Source organism: Aspergillus flavus, chromosome 1 (genome assembly GCF_009017415.1).
Source record: "Aspergillus flavus chromosome 1, complete sequence".
Taxonomy (NCBI): domain Eukaryota; kingdom Fungi; phylum Ascomycota; class Eurotiomycetes; order Eurotiales; family Aspergillaceae; genus Aspergillus; species Aspergillus flavus.
This window is the reverse complement of record NC_092406.1, coordinates 744,334-767,605: the sequence shown is the minus strand read 5'-3', so window position 1 is coordinate 767,605 and position 23,272 is coordinate 744,334. Positions and strand designations below refer to the sequence as shown.

General features: G+C 49.4%; 8 protein-coding genes across 8 annotated transcripts; 4 read left to right on the top strand and 4 right to left on the bottom strand.

The window, feature by feature from the left end:
- Window positions 1-22: 22 nt before the first annotated feature.
- On the top strand, window positions 23-2,579 carry F9C07_286 (VRR-NUC domain-containing protein; the record flags this gene model as incomplete). The annotated part of the gene is made up of 3 exons (XM_041288937.1): window positions 23-528; window positions 584-2,012; window positions 2,070-2,579. The coding sequence occupies 3 exons, from the start codon at window positions 23-25 to the stop codon at window positions 2,577-2,579; spliced, it is 2,445 nt and encodes an 814-aa protein (XP_041141575.1).
- A 374-nt stretch (window positions 2,580-2,953) lies between these two features.
- On the bottom strand, window positions 2,954-3,699 carry F9C07_285 (40S ribosomal protein uS15; the record flags this gene model as incomplete). Its single annotated transcript, XM_041288947.1, has 4 exons — window positions 2,954-3,174; window positions 3,355-3,387; window positions 3,446-3,559; window positions 3,612-3,699. The coding sequence occupies 4 exons, from the start codon at window positions 3,697-3,699 to the stop codon at window positions 2,954-2,956; spliced, it is 456 nt and encodes a 151-aa protein (XP_041141576.1).
- A 261-nt stretch (window positions 3,700-3,960) lies between these two features.
- Window positions 3,961-4,571, bottom strand: F9C07_284 (uncharacterized protein; the record flags this gene model as incomplete). The annotated part of the gene is made up of 4 exons (XM_071511019.1): window positions 3,961-4,020; window positions 4,093-4,164; window positions 4,224-4,249; window positions 4,325-4,571. 4 exons carry the CDS (start codon window positions 4,569-4,571, stop codon window positions 3,961-3,963), a joined length of 405 nt encoding a protein of 134 aa, XP_071365480.1.
- Window positions 4,572-5,434: 863 nt separating this feature from the next.
- F9C07_283 (uncharacterized protein) lies at window positions 5,435-5,782 on the top strand (the record flags this gene model as incomplete). Its single annotated transcript, XM_071511016.1, has 1 exon — window positions 5,435-5,782. The coding sequence occupies one exon, from the start codon at window positions 5,435-5,437 to the stop codon at window positions 5,780-5,782; it is 348 nt and encodes a 115-aa protein (XP_071365479.1).
- Window positions 5,783-9,468: 3,686 nt separating this feature from the next.
- Window positions 9,469-11,177, top strand: F9C07_282 (uncharacterized protein; the record flags this gene model as incomplete). Its single annotated transcript, XM_041288938.1, has 5 exons — window positions 9,469-9,544; window positions 9,622-9,717; window positions 9,779-9,933; window positions 9,980-10,118; window positions 10,171-11,177. 5 exons carry the CDS (start codon window positions 9,469-9,471, stop codon window positions 11,175-11,177), a joined length of 1,473 nt encoding a protein of 490 aa, XP_041141577.1.
- A 3,612-nt stretch (window positions 11,178-14,789) lies between these two features.
- On the bottom strand, window positions 14,790-16,212 carry F9C07_281 (8-oxoguanine DNA glycosylase; the record flags this gene model as incomplete). The annotated part of the gene is made up of 3 exons (XM_071511014.1): window positions 14,790-15,187; window positions 15,250-16,061; window positions 16,118-16,212. 3 exons carry the CDS (start codon window positions 16,210-16,212, stop codon window positions 14,790-14,792), a joined length of 1,305 nt encoding a protein of 434 aa, XP_071365478.1.
- A 339-nt stretch (window positions 16,213-16,551) lies between these two features.
- Window positions 16,552-18,537, top strand: F9C07_2059244 (uncharacterized protein; the record flags this gene model as incomplete). The annotated part of the gene is made up of 6 exons (XM_071508626.1): window positions 16,552-16,579; window positions 16,650-16,675; window positions 16,725-17,253; window positions 17,316-17,929; window positions 17,978-18,239; window positions 18,287-18,537. 6 exons carry the CDS (start codon window positions 16,552-16,554, stop codon window positions 18,535-18,537), a joined length of 1,710 nt encoding a protein of 569 aa, XP_071365477.1.
- Window positions 18,538-18,887: 350 nt separating this feature from the next.
- F9C07_2199206 (SNF2 family N-terminal domain-containing protein) lies at window positions 18,888-22,332 on the bottom strand (the record flags this gene model as incomplete). The annotated part of the gene is made up of 10 exons (XM_071509448.1): window positions 18,888-19,007; window positions 19,070-19,220; window positions 19,281-19,466; window positions 19,514-20,378; window positions 20,435-20,628; window positions 20,677-20,728; window positions 20,758-20,984; window positions 21,032-21,089; window positions 21,148-22,178; window positions 22,229-22,332. 10 exons carry the CDS (start codon window positions 22,330-22,332, stop codon window positions 18,888-18,890), a joined length of 2,988 nt encoding a protein of 995 aa, XP_071365476.1.
- Between the last annotated feature and the right edge of the window lie 940 nt (window positions 22,333-23,272).

Genomic DNA, 23,272 nt, shown 5'->3' with positions numbered 1-23,272 from the left:
TTGATAAGTACGCCCTGGCAGCATGTCCCTGCTGGACTACTGGGACACCCTGCGGCCGTCGGTCAAGCGCAGAAAAACTACGGCGGATGATACGGACGACGCTACTGGTCTCAGCGATGCTGTTACTGGCCGGAAAGATGGGTTAGAGATACCGGAGACGCCTTTGGTTAACCCAGATGTGGAGGACACTGCGAGCACACCGTATCTAGGCCAAGAGCCAGAGGGAGATGAACTTCCCTTTCCTGGAAGCCAGACGGAACTCGAGTCTTCACTGCCCGCTATCGATACGGATAGCCATGCAATCGAGGAATATGAAGCCTCGCAGTCCATTTCAGATCACGAGGAAGAGCCCGGACTACGAGAACGGTTGCAGGATGGCAAGTGGCGGAAGGGGAAGAGCTCTATCTACGTGGATGCGTTCAATCTGGCGCTGGAAACTGTGCTAGATGAGGAGGCGCATCTATTCGACGATGCTGAGATGGAGGTCTTCAAGCAGTGGAAGGAGTTATCGTATGAATCACAGTATCTGTAAGTTAAGTCCAACCACAGATTGAACAATCTAGTCACATACTAACAGAAACAGATACGTGCGACTCTTCCTCCGAAAGACCTCGGCCTGGCATCGGATCAACCGACTAGGCTACTACTCCGACATCTCAGACCTCACAAGCGCCGTAAACGACCTCCAACGCACCCGTACCCTCCCCATAAACCCACCCCCAGCAACCTCACCCCCCATCGACACAGACCACCCTAACACCCCAGAACCAATTACCTACTTCCACTTCGCCGATAAAACAGACCAAATCACCACCCTAGAAGAAGCCAGCTCCCTTCTCCTACTAGATGAACTCAAAACTCTCGCCAAAGACGCCAAAGTACAAGGCAAAAGCAAAAAAGACCTCCTAACCGCCCTCCACCGCGCCAGCCAACAACAAACCGGCCTCGACTGGACCACCACCAGCACCAACAAAACATCCGCCAACCGCGACACCCACTTCACCCAGAAGATCCTCGACTACACAGGGGATTGTATCCGCCTCGCTACTGCGCCGAGGGAACTCTTCGAGCGCGTCCATCTCGTCTTTTACCGCTCGACGGAATGGACGGAGAAATCCCTCACCACTATCATCCTGGCGAAGATCTCGCGGAGGAATTTCCCGGAGTATGTCGTTTGTCGGTCGAGCTCGATTTTCCCGTCGAGGGCTTTTCTGCTGGAATTTGAGTCTGCGTTGCGGACGCAGTTTGATATAGATCATATTCTGGAGTTCAGTGGTACGCCGACAGTGGAATTGTTAACCCAAGTCCGGGATCATGCTTATAAAGTGTATCCCCGGTGGAAGAAGCTCTGCCAGCAAGAGCAGCAAAAGGAAGATAGTGTCTATGAGTGTGGGGAGGGGGCTTACTTACGACGCTTCTCGCCTGCGTGGGTCTACACGCGGATTATCCACAAGGGACTTTACCCGCTAGGCAGGTTCAAGGAGTATAAAGAGGAGCATCGGCTTCTGTGTGAGTTACTGGGTCAGCGACTGTTCCATGCTGCGCGGCGGGGGTCGTGGTATCAGCGGAAAGCACTCCTGGAGGAACACTATATGTGGAATCTGATGTCGTGGGAAGGACGCAGCGAGGACGCGCAACGGAAACATTGGAGACGGATTGCGTTGCAGACGTGTGAGGAGGGTCTTCAGGATCCGGATTGCCATTTGATTTACCATTATGATTTGCAGAAGCGGATTATGAAGCTTGAGAGGGCGCTTAAGGTGGTTAAACGGGAGCAGCATGATTTTAGTCATGTTATGTTGGCTAGGCCGGAGGAACGGACGGTCGAGGGTATTCGTATTGAGCGTGAGGATACGCTTGCGCAGGAGGATATGTCTAGACGGGGGAGAGCGACTGTTTGGGTTGATGAAAGGGATGGTGGGGAGTGTCGGGTGGAAAGTATGTGTTTGAGTTGGTATCGGGATCAGGGGTGGAAGGGATATCATTCTGAGGGAGGGATTGTTCGGACTCTGGTGAGTTGTTTCTTTTCCGTGTGAAACGAAGTAGAGATTGATCTGATTATGTTCCAGTTCGGCTATCTCTTTTACGACATCCTCTTCACCTACGTCCCGAATGTTTTTCAGACGCCTTTCCAAACCTGTCCCTTAGATCTCCATACGGACTCTTTCTACGCTACTCGCGCCTCGGAGATCAATCATCGTCTGGTGGAGATCACCAACGGCGAGTCTGAACGTATCCTCCGTGCTGTTCACGCTCGTGAAGCACCTCGCCAGCCCTGTGCTATCGGCATCGATTGGACCTTTGAGCTGGATGACCTCGTCGACATCGTGAGGTGCTTCCGCGGCGAGGCCCTCGCGGCCATCTGCAAGGTCCTGGCGCAGGAGTATCAGCAGCGTGGGGGTGGGATTCCGGATCTGTTTCTGTGGCGGGTGGAGAGTCGGGAGGTGATGTTTGTCGAGGTGAAGAGTGAGAATGATCGCTTGAGTGATACTCAGCGATTGTGGATTCATGTTCTTGGGGGTGCTGGGGTGAGAGTTGAGCTTTGTAATGCGGTTGCTAGGGAGGTGAGATATGTATAGTTATCTACTGGTGTATATATTGGTGTAGATGGGTTGTAGATGTTGACATACCATACATATGGAGTAGACAAGGTATTTTGAAGGTGACGAATAGAGACCAGACACACATAACAGGGCTTGTGAGCATGGTATATAAGAATATACACATCCTACATACTACCGACACAGAACAACTATCTACAACATCTACCAAGAAAAAGATTGGTCATGAAATTTTATTTTGTTGTCGACGACAGATATAATCCATCACCACCTAATGCCTGTAAAACAAACACTAGATGACTAAAAACCCACCCATTCTCAGGGTAAGAGACCAATTCGAAAGACCTATCCGCGCCAACACACCAACACCCAGCACAAGTGAGGAAAACCACTTAAGCAACGAGGGTGGAGGCGGTAGCGGACTCGTAACGCCAGGTGGGGGGCAGGACACCGACGGACTTGTAGTAACGAGACAGACGGTGGATACGGGACTCGATGAGAATGAGACGGAACTTGGAGTCCTTGTCCTTGCGGTTGCGCTCAAGGTGCTTGCGGACGGCAACAGCCTTCTTGATGAGGTGGTACAGATCCTCGGGGAGCTCGGGGGCGAGGCCTGAAAAATCACTCTGTCAGCCATGTTTGACCAAGCAGAGGCATAATATATTTTTTTTTTTACGATGAGGAATATGGGAACGGGTCAAGGCGCAGATTTCCCTGGGGGGAAAGCTACTCTCGACTCGCGTTCGACCATTTCCTTCTCATCTGGGTGTGGGGGGGAGGGGGATTGGCGTACCGCTGGACTTCAAGATACGGAGGATCTTGTTACCTATTCGTGAACTGTTAGAGATTGCTCCCGATATCAACCATGAGGAGTCTGAACATACCGGTGACGTGCTTGACCTGGGCAATACCGTGGGAGTCACGGAGGACAACACCAATCTGGGAGGGGGTAGCACCCTTCTTGGCGAGCTTGCAGATCTGGTCGACAACCTGCTCAGCTGGAATGGAATCAGTATCATGCGAATTTCCCTCTGCGAAGACGGTACTCACGGGTGGTCTTGAGCCAGGAGGGAGCAGAGCGAGAGTAAGGCAGAGCGGAGGACGCAATGCCCTTTCCCTTGGAGTGAAGACGACCCATTTTGAATGAAGGTGGTTTTGTCGGATTAGTTGTCGACGACGGTGTTGAGCTGCGCGGGATAGAGTGAAATTTCTTCGAAGTCGAAGATCGTGTAGAAGATGAAACTGAGGCCTCAAGGCGGTGTGCGCGGGTGGTGGGTTTGTGGGGTCACGTGGTGCGGGTACGCCTCGCTTAAATTAAGGCTCATCTGGCAGCCTTTTCTTTTCTTTTCTTTGCTGGTTCCGGTTTGTTTCCTCACCTGCTTTTCGCCGAGTTTGCGACTCAGAGCTTAATGCTGCTCTTTGCGACTTCATTTCCGGCCTTTTCTCTAACAGTGTCACTCTTCAGGTTACACTCACAGGTTAGTGTCCTCATGTCTCTCCAGTTTTGCAGCTTTATATGATGAAACACAACCTTTTTATTTTTTCTGGTACCTCTTATTTTAGGGCGGGTTCTCGTAACCTGCTCAATGAATGGAATGGACTTCTGAAAAAGCTGTTACTACTCTACGTGTTGATCAGTGGTTTATTCAAGCAATTGCTGACTCGTGGATGTCTAGAAATCTTCACAACTTTGGATCCCACGGAGGAATGTGGTTGTTAGGTCAAATAAAATTCAATGAAAGAACATCTCATTCTTTGAGTACTGTTGTCTGTGTCGTTATATGTGCCTTCATCCGTAGTCTGCGATTTCCGCAGAGTCGCGATACATGCTCGTGGTGATATCACATCCTGGGCTGTACTTTGTAGCTTTTTAAAGCGCTGGCGTGTTACCCAGTCCTTACGATTTTCCCTTATCGCGGGAATCATGACGATGAGGAGCTTCTCAGGACGGCACAGCGCAAGGCTATGTCGAAGGACCTCGTTGACAAGCGAGTTGGAGTCGCGCTCCATTTCATGACGAGTTGCCCCCCGTAAAAAAGAAGCAGACATCAGCATACCCACATATTGGCGTAAAGAAGCGGAGAATGATTGTGCGCGACGACCACCGATGCAGGAACATCACACCGCTGTTGAAAAATTCTCTCAGAGCTCCGCTGGAAATAACCTACAAAGGAATATGCAAGTCAAAGGCGCATCTGACTCGTCGCGGAACGTGGAAGGCAGGATATGTGGGGAGTCGAGAGGAATAACATCATCCACCGCGTGAGGCATTTTAAGACAATCGCATTGTGTCATTCCACCGCGAGGCTGCAAGAGAGTGGGTTCAACTGCGCCGTTTGGCCCGTGTGAAGTTGGCTGCCTGGGCCGGGAAGAGATATGCGAACAGCTTAGTTGGAGGGATGAATGTATTCAATATTGAGATGGGGAATATCTGCTCTGCATAAAATTGTGGAGATCCGCGGTCACTAAAATCTCATCTTCTAAGACATCCTCCGGTCTAGAGGCTGACCGGGCGAGGACCCCTCATCGCGATGCCCGCGGTGCCTATCTCTGTGACGTGATCTCGAATCACGAGGCTGGTTCAGAGCTGATAAACGGGCAAATCCGTCGTCGCCAATGAGTCCATAACCATATAACAGTCACGCTGTGTCCGTCAAGAAAGAACTTTGACAAGATACTGATCAGCGTTTGGTAGACAGGAGCGAACCATGTGGGCCAGACCCAGCTGTGATTTGGTCAGGGCGTAGAAAGCTCGAGCAACATCAGCGCCAGAACATGGTCAAATCAAGCGAATCAACTCAGTATACAGTATGTAGCACAGACGGGGGATGGGCCAGTTGAGAATCCCACAAAGAAACAAAGGTAGATAGAGTATGGTTACTGGCAGCTTCCGCTGTGATCAGTTGGATTGGCGACGGACCTATGGCGATCACGAGGATGGCCGTGCCCTCGCCACGGCCACTCTCACCACCGTGCAGCGAGCCCCCATTGGGCACTCTCGCGGCTGGGCTCGCCTCACAATCGACCATACAAATGATCGGCCGGGCGGCACTGTGACGGGAATTTGCTATGATCGGGTAGTACGGTTGAATTGGCGCAGGCGAATGGTCTTTTCAAAGGCCTGGAACTTCAGTCGATTTTCCGATGCTCCCAATAGTTGCCTTACCTGGTCGCGAACGATGGCGCGGATTTGCGGAAATTCAATTTTCTTGGGGAATTGATGGTGATACAGTGCTTCGGGTATTGATCTCGTTTAATCTGAGCCAAGACTGAAATAAAATTTGGTTGGTCAGGTACAGAGTTGCATGGTGGTAAGACGAACGATAGGTACAACCATGTACTGTATAATTAGAATTATATATCGCCGCTGAGTCAGGCGTTTCCCACGATCAGGGTTATAATACTTGACAGCCGTTGATTCGACTTTCCGTCACCCCGTAGGATTCTGATCTGGGATTTCTTCGCTTTGATTTGTTTCTTATTTCGATCTCCCATCTTTACCGCAATGCAATCATCTGCCCTCTGACCTCCTTGATGTTGTACAATTAAGATACGCGTGTGACTCTCATCTCTACACCGTTCGATCCGGTCAATGGGCTGAAAGGCTAAATTCTCCGACTGGAATGTCGCCTAGGTGAAATTAACCAGCCATCCGTCAGTGGCGCACGACTTTCAGTTGCAGCGTCATGACAAAGCGCGTCGTGGCCTGCAAACCATATCGGTGAGGAATGAGGTCCCAGTGAAGTTGAAATTCCAAATACCCCTGACCGAGACGTCGACGCTGTGGAAGACGAGGTGGAAACTTCGGTGCAGAGCCGGTGTCTCACCCCTTGCTTCCAACTTACTGGAAGCAGTTAAGTGACATCGAGGTTGGGAAAAATCGGGAGTGATGCTTCCATGGAAAGTTCTACGCCAATAGTCAAACTTTGTGCGGGATTAGGCCGGGAGTTATAATAACCGGCGATATAGCTGGATTTTGCAACGAAGGCCGTCAAAAGTCGATCATAATCCACCTAACTCGGTACCATAAAATGATAAAACAGTGGATTGCTTCCATCCATGACGCAAAGGGTGTAATTATAGTATCCCAGGAACCCACCCCGATCTGGTTCATGGTTCGGACACTCCCCGTGCCACATCGAGAAAAGAGCTACGAGGCTGATCGAATCAGTAGTACCAACAGTACAACCTGTCAGTCCTAAATCAGGACCGGTGCTGTCAGTGAGGAGCTTGATCGCCGAAACTATAGGTAAAGGAATCAACTATGGACTCGGCATGCTTACTATCACCGATCATACCTGGGGACGCTGCATCTTGATCCGGTTATACATGCACTATTGAGTCCGATCGTCGTCACGGTCTAAAGCCAAGGCAGAACCTTGATGAGTGCCTATCAACGATGCCGCATCGCAACGACAACCCGTCGAGGAAATCTCCAAAGGGAGTAAGCGAAAAGCCAATTGCCGCGGCCACAGATCATCTCCGTGACGATCCCTCTGTCAGCCGTGGTGTAGGTTTCCACCTTGTCGATCCATGTTGGGACGAGAGCCTTCCTAGAAAGGCAGGTGGGAACGTTTAGGTAGATGCGAATAGTGAATACTCAATAGTCGTACTCCAAGGTTCGGGTGTTTCAAACTCTGGACGTGCGTACGTACTCCGTAGTTGTACCGTGGACAGCCGATGCTCTTTACAGAATAGTATGAGGCTCTACAACAACGTGACCGGAATACCACCTAATAGAATATGTTGGATAGCCATTGGACGGATAAATACGTCGTATTGAGCAAGTCCAGTGAGGTAGTATTCTCTTTTCCCTACGTCAGCGGAGGCTGAGCAGAGTGATTGATTGTCTTGGTATCCTGGATCAAATTGCAGTTACACCGTGACTCCAAACCCAACCGGGTTGGGATCTGGATATTGTTACTACTACCCTATGTGACCAAAAATTGGAAGATCTGAAAAGGAAAAAAAGAAAAAGAAAAAGAAAATAAAATAGACCAGAAAAGATGGTGAGTGATACGGAAAGGATTTTAAATAGTTACATTTCTCCGTGATACACGAGAGAACAAAAGAATAGTACTTATAATACCTGACCCTAGAGCAAGTTCGCAGCCATTCATGCATTGTGCAGGTACCAGGGGTAAGGCTACCACGGGGAAAGAAAAACGATGGCTGCGTGTGCGAGGGAGTCCGTCGAACTCAATTTGGAGGGATCATCCCCCTCACTCCGATGCGTGGAAAGTGGACACAAAAATTAATATTAAATGAAGAAAATAAGAAAATGGAAAAATTTGGGGAGGGAGATGCGTCGTTAGTCCAGGTTAGTGCACTGGGTTGGGCTTAGTGGGTGAGGTCAAAGTTTATCGTCGGCCAGGGTAAACTGCGGTTGATGCAGGGTGGAAGTGGTCGCTTTGGGTCTGGAAGTTAGACTTTGATAACTATTAGCTAGATCCGAGTATACCTAGGACTACGCAACCAACTAGAATAACTTACCGTCTCTCTCCGCGGTCCACGGTACTTCCATTTGCCGTGTCCCAAGGTTTCTTTCCCTAAAACCTAGTTCGACTAACCAAAGATGGACGGAGAACCTTCAACATCGGTCTCCTTTAGGAATACTTGGGAGAAAAGTCTGAGTTGGGTGAGAGAGTATGCTGCAGGAACAATATGCAACACGGAATAAACCATAAAAATCCAATTTTTTTTTTTTTTTTTTTAAAAAAAGGGAAAAAATATATCCTTGTCCATTTGTCATGCACAACCTTGTCACCGAAGTCCATGTAAGGGTATTACGGTACGGAGTACAGACTAATACTTGGCAGTTTGGAGTGCTCTCTCGGCAGCCCTAACTCCACAGTATTCTCCCTCGTAATGTTGGATACGGTGCATGAAACAGATGCAGGTTGGCTACTAAGCAAAAGAGTGAGAACTAAAAATTTGCAGGGAATTGATTTCTCCGAGAAGACAAAAAAAATAAGGTATCCTCATCTTTCGGACATGTATCATGTTGAGGGAGTCCTTCTAGCTCGGCAGACTTCAACCATGGTTAGCCAGAACCTGACACAAACTGACTTAGGGCTTTCGGACTTCTATAATTGAAGAGAGAACGGACCCTCATCACCAAGTGGAGGTCGCCGGTACTTCAGCTCCCAATCAGTGAAATTTAAGGTCATCTGTAAGATTTCCCCATCCAGACTAGATTTACGATACGGGGGCCTCGTGTGGGTAAATTAGCCAATACGCCGAGTCATTCAACTTTCTCCCCGCTCTGCATACCGTTTTCTGTTAAAACAACTACGCCGTCTCCACTCTTCTAGGAGTGAATCAGCCATCGCTCTAGTCGATTGGAACCCCCGTCGGACAGACGTACAATCTTTGGATTAGGGCCTGTCTGGGAGTCTGAGATCCTCCTACGCATTCCCCACCCTTGCATTCCCTCCCCTGGTGCCAAGCTCATCCTCGAGCTCCGTTCCAGTCACTCTTCCAAAGATGTCTGTGCCCAATCAAAGCCAGAGATGTGACGGGGTTATTGGTAACTCTGGTGAACGGACCCCTGGAACTGTCTTCCCCTCAAGTGATTGGGACCTTTGCCAGAACTGGGGAGGCCCTAAGATGGGTCATCGCTATTTCTAACTATATCTGACTATCGCCCCCCTCTTCAATGTTCTGGCGTTCCTTACTTTCTCACCCCAACCACTACACTGACCACTATCGTGAGAGATAGTCTACCTTCCCTGCCAATTGCAGTCGTTGCGCGACTGTGAGCCTCTCTGTGGGGTATCACACTCGAGGATCTCTTCTGCGTCGCCTTCTCGATTGCCTGGGTCTCGCCGTTTCGCAAGGATATGACCACCACCCGCTATCTGTCGCATACATCATACAGCAAAGATACATAGTACAATCTCACAATATGACGAATCAAACATTGCACGGGCTCTGCCCGGAGCCCTTTTACCAAGAGTCTTTCTTCCCGTCCACCGGTGGATGTATGTTCCTGTCGCCTTTTGTATTGTTGGTTGTTGACTGGTCGTGGGTTGTGGAGGACTAATCTGTGACTCAACAGTTACCCGAGGACGATATTGTGCGCAGCTCCCTTTAGCAGACGGTAATGTTTCCTGTTGTATTCCCTGTCCATTGTCGGACTGGATGTATGGAGAGGGTAAGTACAGGTCCCGGTTCCTTGCGCGTTGCGCTTTTCTAACGGGATCGACTGTTGGTAGACATTACTACAAAGGCGCAAGCTGCGAGTTGGCTGAGTGTGGGAGTCTTGCCTCTCTGCATTTTCCTCCTGGTGTCTTATGCGGTTCTTCCGGCAAAATGGACGCACCGCCATTACCTGAGCATCTGCTTTACGATGGGAATTTGCTTTATGGAGGTGTGTAATTTAGGTCTAAAAGTGATGGAATGGGCTGACCCTTTAGCTCGCGTTCATTATCCCTCTCGGAGCCAAACCCGACCAATGTTACAACCAAATCACACCAAATGATATGCATTCGAATTTATCCTGCGCATGGTCCGGTACTTTGCTACTCTTTGGAGGCTGGGCTGTCGTAACGTGGAGTATGTGGTGCAAAGCTAACCACTTTCGGGTTCAACCAGCTAATCGTCGCAGGTTTTATCCGTACCCTTGCATTTCATCTCCAGGTCTGCTGGGAAGTGATCCTCGGCAACAAGTTCATGTGGGGGGCTTTCATCTGCGGTTGGGGTATCCCTGGTATCGGCATAACGGTCATGCTCATCTTGACCGGGGTATCCTTCCGCTTTGGCGATATGTGCCATATCAACATCCAGTACGGGACCAAGGATTACTGGGCGCCGGTCACGGCTTTCGCCGGGGCATCTCTGGTCTTGCAGCTCGCTACAATGGCTTACTGTATCCATGTCTACGTGAAGTCCATCTTTGACACCGCCGATTCCAGCACCAACAGTTCCCACCTGCCGTCGTATACATCCAGTGTCCGCACCGTCACGGCGCGCCAAGCATACCGTCGCATTCGACGAGTCCTGAAGTTGCAATGGAGAGGGGTTGCCTTGGTTCTGATCATCATTGGCAACGTCATCTTCTTCGCGGTGGTTTTCATCAAAGTCAACAATAAGACGAACCTGACGCCGGAGAACCTGCAACGAGCCCAGCCATGGCTTCTCTGCTTAGTTTCCACGAAGGGTGACGTCAAGAAATGTCAAAACCTAGCCCACGCCATTGGCCCGAATGAGGACACGATTCTGGCCCTACTGATTCTCTTGTCCTTGGTTGGATTCTGGAACTTTATTCTGTTCGCACGTCCGGGGATGTTCCTCGGCTGGGCCGAGTTCTTCAAGATCAAATTTGGGCAGAACCATGAATTCGTCTCCGCAGATGCTCGTGCTAAAACCCCGGACACACGGACGTATGAGATGTTGGAGAGCTCCGGTCTCAAATCGCCAGAACCAATCGTACGGGCTCCCAGCGCTGCGCGGACCATGAGCCCCGAGGGGGAACACTACGGACGAGAAGCGCGGTACGTGCGGCCTTCGATGAGTTTCTCGTCGCCTCGGCCGCCCAGCGCATCACAAGGACGCGATTGGGATCCCCAGTCCACGTTTGCCCAGTCCTCGCATCAGCACACTCTCTCCAAGTGATTTCACTTTATGTCTTTTTTTCCCCTTTTTTTTCCCTTTTATTTCGTTTTAATCAACGAAAAGTCCTGTACATTGATTGTATGATGTATGATCCTATACCCTATCTGTTTCTGTGTTGCATAGCTATTTCATGTTCTATATTAGTCAATCATCTCGAATGATAATGGAAGAGACCAAAATCCGGTTCACCGTTGACCTTCATTCTCTGGAACCTACCCAACCCAAAATGACTACAGAGACCCAACAAAGACATGATCAGAACAAAGGGACGGAAATCCGGACCCGATGGAACCCTCTTTTCTCCCCGCATTTCGGTAGCTTCGAACCATAATTGAGGGATAGTCACTAGTACTACTGAGTACTAACTAGTGTAGATAGTCAGATACGGACCCTCACTAAGGTTCCGGAGCCACACCCGTCTACCGACCTTCCTAAACCCTCTCTTCTACACATCATTTCCAACCGAAGCGAAACCCAAAATGTATTTCTCCAATGTTAATCAAAAACCAGATAGAATAAAACCAAATTAAATAAATTAACAGATTAACTCCAGACTAAAAATACCACGCATAACCTAAATCCCACCGGAACAACCTCACCAATCACAACCCCCCGAATAAACCCTCAACCGCGGACTTCCAAACCATCACATGTGAACTCTACCCTAACTCACCACTGTTTTACCGACGAACGCCCGCACCATGGTTTAGTGTCTTCTAGAACGGCGTTGAGAGTCTGTCATTCATGGTTCTCCCGAGGTCCCCGACGTGGATCGACGATTGGTTTCCAAATGCCAATTGCCGTTGTTTACCACTTTCAGCTAGGATCGACTTGCGGGGTGGGTTTTCGCGTAGTCATTGGGGAGGACCGGTGGAGTTCGGGTGACGCTTTCGGCCTCTTTTCTCTCGCCATTGTTGCATTTGGGTCATGATTACGACGCTGCCCCGTGGGGTAAGTGTGCATGGATGCCGTGTACAGTAGTGGAGGTGATAAGTGGAGATTAGTCCACGGTAGTCTTGGGACGACGTGGTATGATCGGATCTGTGGCATGATCGGTCCCGGTTTATGTGGATTTTGCGGGGGATAGTAAGGGATCTTGGATCTTAGTTGGGGGGTGTTATACTTATTGATTGTTGATATGGGGTTGGTGGTATTGTGGTTGCCATTCAATGAAGTAAGTGAATAAGTCACTATTGAACTATATCACCGGTAGGTATGTACTACAGTACACAGATGGAAGTGAGATTCAAGACATCCCGGGAGTCGGATATACATCTTCCGCTCAGGTAAGTAATGTATATACATTCATACAGTATACCATGGACAGTCTCGACCGTACCAAAACCTTGTTTACCTTGGCCCAACGTCGCACAACTCAAAGTTAGGTATCTCGCCTATCCGATCCGGTTGGTGAAGCGATGGGGACTGCCTTCTGCAATGACACTTAAGGTTCGTCCCTAGTTTAGACAGAAAACGAGAATATGAGCTTGGGCCGAGGGTTCAGGGTGGGCCACGTTCACATGTCGCACGTTGATTAATTCGGCGATTGCCGACTGATTCATTGCAAAACAAGTCACTTCTTTGTGCTTGGACTTACTTGGGGTTGGTATTGGTGGCGAGTCCCTATAATATATTCTATATTGATATACCTGGGGATAGGGTTTGATTAGGAAGTGAGTGGTCACTTGACCTGGCCCTAAGGATGGCATTTACTGTTTTGGGGGCGGCTCATATTAGGTTTTATTGACATTGTTTCAATGAGACATGACAGGGGAAGAGCTTGGATATTGATTTGGGTTTCCGAGGCGTCGAGGACAAAGAACCAGCTCTCATCTACAGGATATGCCAGTGCTTTGGTCTTTGTTGCGATGAATCGGTATGCGTTTGCCGAGCCACGGCGCACTTGCATGATCAGGTACCGGCGAGTCAGTGAGCTCCTGTCAAGCTTTGACCTTCGGAGCTCTTCAACGAGCTACCATGGGTCATAGCGCAAGATGTATCGTGGCTTGCTCACAAAGAAATGCCGCTATAGCTACCCGAGGGAAATTCGGCGATTCGGTTCCCTTCAACTTGCATGAACATCTACAGGCACTAATGCAAGCGAGAGTTTCGTTGTGTTCGAATATCTTGATTTGTTTGTCGAGACAGTTGTACATACCTCCTGTGTTGCCGATTGTGGCACCAAGGTTAATCGAATACGGTTACCAGAGCGAGGTTCTACCCTCTCGTGGATTCTGCTGACGCGTTGATGAAGGGAATCGTGTGTTAGCTGTCTGACACATTTTCACGGGGTGACTTTGCTTTCTGTAGGAGGATGTCGGCCCCAGACATGAAAGCTTTCTTCTCGGCTATGTCGGATTATGTGATGGTCAAGAGGATTGCCCAGCTAAGTCTTCTATGATACTATTGATGTTAACAAACCGGGGAGTTAAGTCGAATTTCCCCGTCTGTCTCCCTAATAGCATGTCGCATCGATTCTGTAAAGAAGCCTCAATGTACTAAATGACTCCATGGACATCCAGGCAGTATATCTCACACATACTGACAAATCAAATACAGACACCGACCTCCACCAAATCGACATCAGATGTGAGTTTGGAATATGATATCCTAATTACCGTGGATGTGGCAAGGCAGCTTACACTGACTAACTCCTGAAGGAATGGCGCAAGAATGTGTTCAATAACTCTCCACAGCAGGATCAGAAGGTATCTATGTTTACCAAACAAGTCAGGTCATTGAGATTTCTCGTGCCCTTCTATGGAGGTACGCTACTAGGTGACTATCCTTCGATAATAGTTTCACAAGGCTAGCTACAACAACAACTTGAACCAGTTGATGGTTTATCACACTATGCACGCCGAACGCTGGTGCCTCTGGTAGCGTAAGGGTGAGGAAAGCGAAGGTGCCTGTCTTACGCTTCATTGCAGACGTGCCGAGTGTTAAGAATGTGCACATTATTTTCTATGTGGATTGATATAAGAGATTCTTTTGAACGCTCATTATGGCTATCTGCGTGAGACTTAAGGGGGCTCGTGGGTTATGTCACGGGGCATATATGGCATAGAGCTGCTCCCTTTCAGTCTTTTACTTGGCTGAAGAATCTGCTGTCATAGATAGTCGCACTATGTTGTGGGGTTTCTGGCGTCTGTTGTGCTGTGTGGTGATGGGGGTTGTTTTATATACTGGAGCCCGGCCTGCTGAATGGGCTGGCAAACACTGTGAGGTTGATTTGGCATGTGTATAGGTGAAGCTTCCTGTCCTCACAAGACTAGAATAGTGGTTATTATGTATGCATCGTAAATACCATATTCGCTTGAACCAGTTCTGACTCTTGAACAGCATTACCGGACAAGGACAAGGTTGATAAGAAATTTGCAAGCCCGCGCCCATGCAACAATTACGCGTGCTTGGTCAACTGCACTGGGCTAGAACGATGACTTACATCTCCATCTCCAGATCCACTACAATACTGTGGCACGATAGGGGACACTGGTGGTTTGTTGTATGAGAATCCAGTGTATCAAAGCTGTGCAAATATTTTGTACAATCTATGCCATCTACACATTAGTCTTGTACCTCTATAAGAAGTAAATAGTCCAAAGGGAATGCTTAGCGGTTCCGAAGCCGCTTTGACATCCGTCTTGTCGTCTGCGTCTCAACAATAGCCTTGACATCCTTCTCATCACTGAGTTCGGTCTTCACCTTGTGTACGCTCGCAGACCTCTTCACTCCTACAGCTGTAGAAGTAGTGACTTTCGTGGTAACCTCAACTTTGCAATCCTCGTCCGCCTCGTCCTTGACCTTGACTTCCACTTCCTCCTTCTTCGAAGCAATCAGTCGATCCGAGAATGTCTTCAAGTTAGCTGTAAATAAAACACTCTGCGCCCAACCAGCCTCCTTTCCCCAAAGTTTGCGGAAGTGATTGCCCACGGCGTCATATGTAGCTTTTGTTAATGATTTGTGGGCGCCTTTGCCAAACTTGTAATCTCGCTGAGCTATTTGCCAGACTGTTCGATAACGAGTTAGCATTCCCCAACGTCCATAAAAGAGATAGTGATGAGAAAGGTACCGTGAGTATCAACAGGAACAGACTCCCCCCAGCCTAACCCCATCAGACAAACACAATCCGAAACCTTGGGCCCTACACCCTGCAATTCGAGCAGCTTCTCATGCGCCTCGCGATATCCTTCTCGGCCTTCCGGTCTCATCTCGCCGCCGGGCGCAGGCTCAACCCCCAAAGCGGGAGACTCGGGGTTCCGCAATGAATCCAACCACCCTTTCTCACGTTGTGTTGAGACAATCACGGCCGTTTGGTATATGTATTTGGCACGGTAGCCGAAGCCCAGACTCCGCAGTCGACTTTCTACATCGTCGCCGGTCAGGGCCTCGGGTGGTGGGAAGTCATGGTATGCACGGCCGTCGACCGAGGCGATGAAGGGACCGTAGTTGGTACAGAGTTTCTCTACCATCTGGGAGATACGGGCAATGTTGTTGTTGCTGCTGCAGATGAAGGAGACTAGAGCCTCCCAGGCGTCTTGACGTAGGATGCGGATTCCGGTAAATTGAGGGGCTTTCTTCTTGAAGTTGGGGTCATTGGAGGACCAGTAGGAGTAGAGAGATGTGAGGTTAGAGTCGAGATTGAAGTAATGGGTGAGGATAGGGAGGATGTCATCTTTATCGGATTGAGGTTGGTCTAGAGGCTTGTTCGAGTCGGCACGAGAGGGTGGATGTGATGAAGGTGGTGTTGGGAGAGGGATTGGGTTGGACAGTTTCGCAGGTAGATACGTCCTGTAGTAGAGATCTGTCGGGTCCTGCTTGAGAGATAAGAGGCGACCATAGAGAACACATCTCCATTCATCGCTGTCAGGCACGTTGTGCCATCTAGATCGGTTAGCCAATGCGCCGATACGTATAGGAGAAAAGGGGGCGGCGTTCACCTAAACGACTGCCCACACCGGAGAGTCGTGTTAATACATAGCTCGCTAAGACTAACCGGTAGTCTGCGCCATTCTGAAAACGCCCCAACAGTCATGATAACTGTGTTGAATCAATTGGAAACTGCAGCAAGAGACGTCTCATATCAGCGAATATAAAGATTCTGCCGGCCCTGATAGAAAACAGAAGGCGGTCACTCCGCACACACGCGCTAACCGCTTCGACTCTAGACGCCGCGGCTGCTCGCCGATCGTCACGACTGGAGTTTTCCTCAGCGCAGCTCCGTCGTGCAAGCACCCTCTCCTTCATCCTGGATCGTTGGTTGTCTACCCTGTTGCCCGTTTATATTGACTAGAGGCATACCACGAGGGCTGTTGCTTTTATACATTTTCTTCCCAACCAGAAACAGCGAGGAACAACGAATCCTGAGCTCAGTATGAACGGCGATACGTATACGTCCAGAGGTCAGTACTTGCAATGGACTCCAACTACAAATTGGCATATGGAATGGTCATCTAATCATTATGGTCGCAGACTCTGGCCGCTCCAGGGACTACTACGTGAGTGATTCATAGTTGTGATGTTGGCTGCACTTCATACTAACGAAAGCCCTATCAGCGCGACGAGCGACGAGAGCGCGGAGACAGAGGAGATAGAGGAGACAGAAGACGTTCGAGATCCCCCCACCACAGCTCTAGAAGTTCCCGACGCGAATATGAAGTAGATACGTACTCGTCGAGCCGTGACTATCGCGCCAGAGAACGGGAGGACCGCTACTCCAGTCGGAGAGATGATCGTGAATGGGACCGAGACCGCGGCGGAGACCGCGGCGATCGCCGACGCAGAGACTACGATGACCGGTCATCTCGACGCGATAGGGAGCGAGGAGATTTGTTTGAAGAAAGACCTAGACGAGACGGCAGAGACCGTGACCGTGAGCGCGACCGCGGCGACCGCGGCGATCGCGGCGACAGGAGAGAAAGGCGGAGGAGTGCATCGCCACCTCCTCGGAAGAGGGAAGCGACACCCGACTTGACAGAAGTAGAATCGGTTCTGCACCGGAAACGTCGTCTAACGCAGTGGGATATCAAGCCTCCTGGTTACGAGAATGTGACTGCGGAGCAGGCCAAGTTGTCAGGTGAGATTACTTTCATATGCCCTGGATCCGTGTTGGATAGAGAAGGTTTACTTACTTTGCAGGCATGTTCCCTCTTCCTGGTGCCCCACGACAGCAACCCATGGATCCTAGTCGCCTGCAGGCTTTCATGAGCCAACCCGGTGCCGGAACAGCAGAGAGCGCCTCCTTGAAACCATCCAACTCCCGCCAGGCCAAGCGCTTGTTTGTGTCCAACCTTCCTGCGAGCGCAACGGGAGAGAACTTGCTGTCTTTCTTCAACCTGCAGCTCAACGGTCTGAATGTCATTCACAGCGTGGATCCCTGTATCTCAGCCCAAGTGTCCGACGATCGTAGCTTTGCACTCCTGGAATTTAAGACGCCCAACGATGCTACAGTTGCGCTTGCTTTCGATGGGATTACAATGGATGAGAGTGAAGCTGCCGGCAATGGAGCGGCGAACGGAGCACCCCAGGGCCTTGAAGTACGGCGGCCCAAGGATTACATTGTTCCTAGTGGCAATGAGCAGGAATATCAAGAGGGGGTATTGTTGAACGAGGTTCCGGACTCGCCCAATAAGATTTGTGTGTCGAATATCCCTCATTACATTCCGGAAGAGCCTGTCACGATGCTTCTTAAGTCCTTCGGCGAGTTGAAGTCTTTTGTTCTGGTTAAGGATGGTTCAACGGAGGAGTCTCGGGTAAGTACTGTTCAACGACGGACGATAGACCGTGACTGATTCAGCTAGGGAATTGCATTCTGCGAGTACGCTGATCCGAACGCTACGAGCATTGCCGTGGAAGGACTCAATGGCATGGAATTGGGTGACAGGCATCTCAAGGTTGTGCGTGCTAGTATTGGAATAACGCAGGCTGCCGGACTCGACATGGGTGTCAATGCGATGTCGATGTTCGCCAAGACCACTTCTCAAGATTTGGAGACCAGCCGTGTACTGCAATTGTTGAATATGGTGACACCCGAGGAGCTCATGGATAACGATGATTACGACGGTACGTACTAACCTCACGCCGTCATTGTGCTTTGCTAACGTCGATAGAAATCTGCGATGATGTGCGCGAGGAGTGTGCCAAGTATGGTCAAGTAGTTGAATTGAAGATTCCCCGTCCTTCCGGTGGCAGCAGACAGTCTCCTGGTGTCGGCAAGATCTTCGTGAAGTTTGACTCGGTGGAATCAACCACCAATGCGCTGAAGGCGCTTGCTGGTAGGAAGTTCTCTGACCGGACCGTAGTGACGACCTACTTTTCTGAGGTAAGTCTCTATCTTCCCTTCTGCAACCTGTCATTTTAACATTCATCTAGGAAAACTTCGATGTGAACGCCTGGTAGTGTAGTTGATGGAATTGGACGTCGCTCGATTGCTCTAGTTTTTCTACGTTTGTTAACCATTAAAGATGCTTAATCGATCAGATTCCCTGGGTTGACCGGACCTGGTGCAGGCTTGTCTGGCTGGGGTTATACATTTATTGCGTGTGTATCATAGCGAGAATATGAAATTGGAGTGTATCATCTAACGCGATTATCATTGTAGATTTGTCACTAACAGGCTACGCACGTTACTCCGTCGAACGGTGCCCGGCTAACGATTTGCTTCGAAGCTGGAAGGCAGTGGGCTGAGACATCGTCACCACGGTACTGGTTTTACTGGATATCTGAAGGCTGGTCAGAGGCTCCTTCATCACCAGTAGGAGATGCTTCCAGGTCCTTTTTGAAGTCCATCTGGCTGATCTTCAATTTGTGCGTTTGTTGAGAGCACATGGCCTATAGGAATGGCATAGTTAGTTCACAGTTGACTAAGCCTCAACAGAAGATATTTATCTGACCTCTTCAATACTGTTCTCAACACGGTAGCGGGTAACTAGGACTTGCTGCTCCTGACCGAGGCGAATTGCGCGTGCAATAGCCTGGCTCTCAACACTAGGATTCCATTGCGGCTCGACGATGAATACCCGATTGACGGATTGTAGGTTCAGCCTGCTTCACTTCAGCCAGAGCATTCTTCATAACTAGGAAACATCAGAAAGCAGTCCGTACCCGAAGGCTCCTGTGCCTGTTGTCATGATCAACACGGGGACTGTCCTGGTGCCATCAAATCTGTCAAGTATCTTTTGGCGCTGAGATGTTGATGTTTTGCCGTCAATGCGCTCAAATTCTATACGTGAAGCTTTCAGATGCTTGGCGATCAGGTCAAGGGTCCGTGTCCAGCATGAGAAAATGATACTGCACCATTGTCAGTGATAAGTAAGGCATATACTGATCAACTATACCTCTTGGTTGTCCTTATATCTCTCTGCACATCGGATATAAGCGCCCTCATCTTGGATGAATAACCGTCCGCGTTCAGAAAATCTGCATCGTCTCGGTTTCTTTGATTTGACGCGCCAGGTATATGGCCACGATAACGTGCCCCCCTAAGAGATTCACATAGTGGACAGTGACGCCTCTCCTCTGGGTCTGGATGAGTGCTGCTGCCCCAAGAACAGTCGTCACATAGGACGTGCTTGCAACTTTCTACATACTTTGGCCGTCTGTCATGTGGTATGACCGGCAAAGGCTGTCGGCAACCTGAGCAGCGGTTCAGGCTATCCCTTGTCATCGAACAGACGGGGTCCAATTCATCCTCCAGCAGGTTTCTCTTAGCCCAAGAGAACCGGGGCTGGTACGTTCCATGATTACAAAAGCTCCTTAGCTGCAGAAAGACCTGAAACATACCAAATGTCTCTGCTTGCTGATTGTACTCCCCAGCTTGTTGGTGGATGAAACGCTTCATGTCTTTCCTTGTAAGCTCATACTTAGCACGTTCTTCAGGAGTAAATTGCACGAGACGTATTTCTGATCGTTGACCTGGCAAGTCAACGCGCTCAATCGTTCGCCTGAGACAGACAGCTTCCAGAAGGTGTGTGAGCCTCTCGATTGCCTTTCGCTTGGTCGCCCTGACTCCAAAAGGATTAGCTATCCAGTGACTAAAGTTTCTGGGATCGTGGAAAGGCTTTAGTTGTATAAAGGCCAATAGTGAGCCTAGGTCGCCTAAGCTGTTCTGAATAGGAGTTCCCGAGAGACACCAGCGTGATTTGGCTCTCAGTTCAACCACAGCCCTATGAAAGGTTGTGCTACGGCGACGTATCATGTGGGCTGAACCGGGTTAATACCATCGCTTCATACGGACATTGTCCATGTCAGTGACCAACCTTCATCCAGGACAACTCGATACCACGCAAAGTCATGTAGCGGGCTTTGGCCCTTTCCGAGGATCTTTGCATCATGCTCCTTTGCCAGAGTGTTATACGTGGTAATGACAATATCATATCGGTCGATGTTGCTAATTAGGTCCTTCCGTGATCGTCCATGGTATCTCATCATCTTTATGCCAGCATTTAGGTGACTGGAAGATTGTCAGCCTCTGGAAAAAACACAATGAGGAGTTTCTTACTCGTCAATCTCCCTTTCCCAAGTGTTAATCAACACTTTGGAAGTTAGCCTACCTATATGATTCAGGGGTGAGGGTCCTTACCGCGCGAAGGAACAATGACCAACGTCGCTCGAGTAGGCGTCTCGGCAAGGGAAGCTCCTGGTAGAGCCTTTGCATGCTCGACCCATTGGCGTGCTTCTTGCAATGTCTTTGCCATAAGAACCAAAGTAGTAAGGGACTTTCCCATGCCCATCTCATCAGCAAGGATCCCTCCACCACTTTCGTCGGGTTGCTCATGCTGCTCGTTGCCGGTGATGACATGGAAATACCTAGTCCCAGTCAGCGTCAATGCTTCAGTTGAAGAGAGTTTTCATACAGTTGCCCCCGGGCCATAGGCTTTGGCTGCCAGAGGCGATATTCGTCTGGAATATCACCTGTCTCTCGCTGTATCATGAAATCCAACGCTTCTGCTTGATGCCTGTTATATTGCACAGATTAGCTTCCAGCCTAGCGCAGAAGGTGCAAGATAATTGGTGACTGACTGATATAAGGTCCTATTCAATGTCTCGCTCCCTCCTAGTTGCCTAAGGTGATCACCTCGTGTTAGTGAATTAAAGACCTCGTCAAGCGTCTCCCTGAGGCCCTCTTCCTGCTCAGGCGTAGTTTCCGCCACATCCACCTCAATAACATCCTCTTCGTCCTCTTCATCGGTATCTGTCTCATCCATACCATCCAAGTGTAGGATATGTGGATTGTCATATTTAACCCCTACACGACAGCCATCGGGGTGTTGGAGGAAGAGATCTTTGTTTGAAAGCTCTCTCCCTACTTTGTCGCGGTCAGATTCTCTCCCATAAACGTTGATGCTCACGCGGGCCGCCGCATCACTCGGTTTCCCAGCACGACGCAGGGAATCGATGAGAGAATTGAGATTGGTGAGAGCATCGATCTCGAATAAGGGCCGACCGATAAGCTCTTGCAACGCCTGTTCCATCTTTTTAGATAGATAACCTAGATCTGTGCCGTCAGGAAACCTGAGGAAGAGTGGCCCATCGCTAGACGGTTGAATGGTAAGGGTTTGAAAATGCTGGTTGGCCTCTTTGAGTGCTAGTATTTTAGTTTCTAGGTCTTGACCTATTCCGACTAATTTAACCTTCTCGTGGACGAGCTGGGTAAACGTTAATATCTGATGCTTATGCAGGGGATTATGACCAACCATGCCAAAGCACACCTGCTCTTCCTGCACACTGGAAGCGACGTCTACCATCGAAACGTCAACGTTACCTACTGGTCCATCGATAAATTCAAGCCCAGGCGTTGATGTCATGGATGTACCACTCAATCCTACATCATCAGGCACCGGCTGTAAAAAGGAGGTTTGATCGAAGGAAATGGCGTCTAGTCCCGGAATAGGTACCAGCTGATTTACAAACATCATGTCTTGATCAGCGAAGGAGTGATTGAATGACATGTCTGTTGGATAGACCATCTGGTCGGGATGGTCCTCTGTTGGATTTAGAGCCCTAGTTCCATCAACAATGAACTACGATAAGATAGAGTGGGCATCAGCTACCAGTCAACAGGCCCTCCTAGTCGCGGACGAACACGCCGCATATCATCTGGCCATTCGTCTCCAGCGTCATCGTCCGTCGGGTTGAGAAGTCGTCTCAGAGACATCTTCGTCGCTTGCTCAATCGAAGCTTCTGTGGTGATGCAACTTAAGTCTCATGAATCTCTTGGTTGAATTCACTAGCACCTGCGTTGTAAGACGCGGAAAGACAAGCAGAACTGTATGTCTCTGAAGAGCACAGATCTTACTTCTGAAGACGAGGCTGAACTAGGGCTGAGTCGTGAGGCTTAGATAAGCCCAACTGCCCCTCCAGGGTGCTAAAAGTGCAGTGCATCAGCCTCATCTGATCACATTTACAAAGAGTACATGCGAGGCTGACATATTCTAGGCCCCAAGGTTGAAGTACACTGGCCTTATGAAGAGGTGACACGTGGTTGCCCAGACGAGGCTGAGCGTGGAGCTCTTCAACCCTTCAGCGAGCTAAAATTGCAGTGACAGCCTTGGCTGAGTCACCGCACGTAAATACAGAGTCAGAACTCAGGAAGTTTCTAAGCATTTGCAGTCAACCCTGAATGGAGCTAAGATTGCAGTGCTGCCTTATGCACAAAATTGTCAGATGACACAGTGAGTTAGAGAGTAGAAATTTTCTAAGCATTTGTAGCTAAGCCTGGATTGCACTAAGATTGCAGTGCAGCCCCATGAATGGATCCAGGGTTGTTCAAAGGCCTCTAGTATGGTCTTCTTCTGATTCAACGAGATCCACTCTAACCTCACATCCCCACATAAATCACTCCTAAATTCCTCTTCAGTAACCCATAGATAAGCTTTGTGCTCCTTAGGATCGATCGTTACTTCCAACTGTTCGTGATCCGAGTCATCAACCACCACCCGGAAAATAAGCACCTTCCACTTCCATTTTGTTTGTGTGAGCTCCGAGTAAGAAATCTGATCTACTGATCTAGATCTGAGGGGGACAATATTGAGTAAATTGACTACCGAAATCCTCCAGCTATCACAATTTAAAGAACGACATAAGTTGCTGAACAC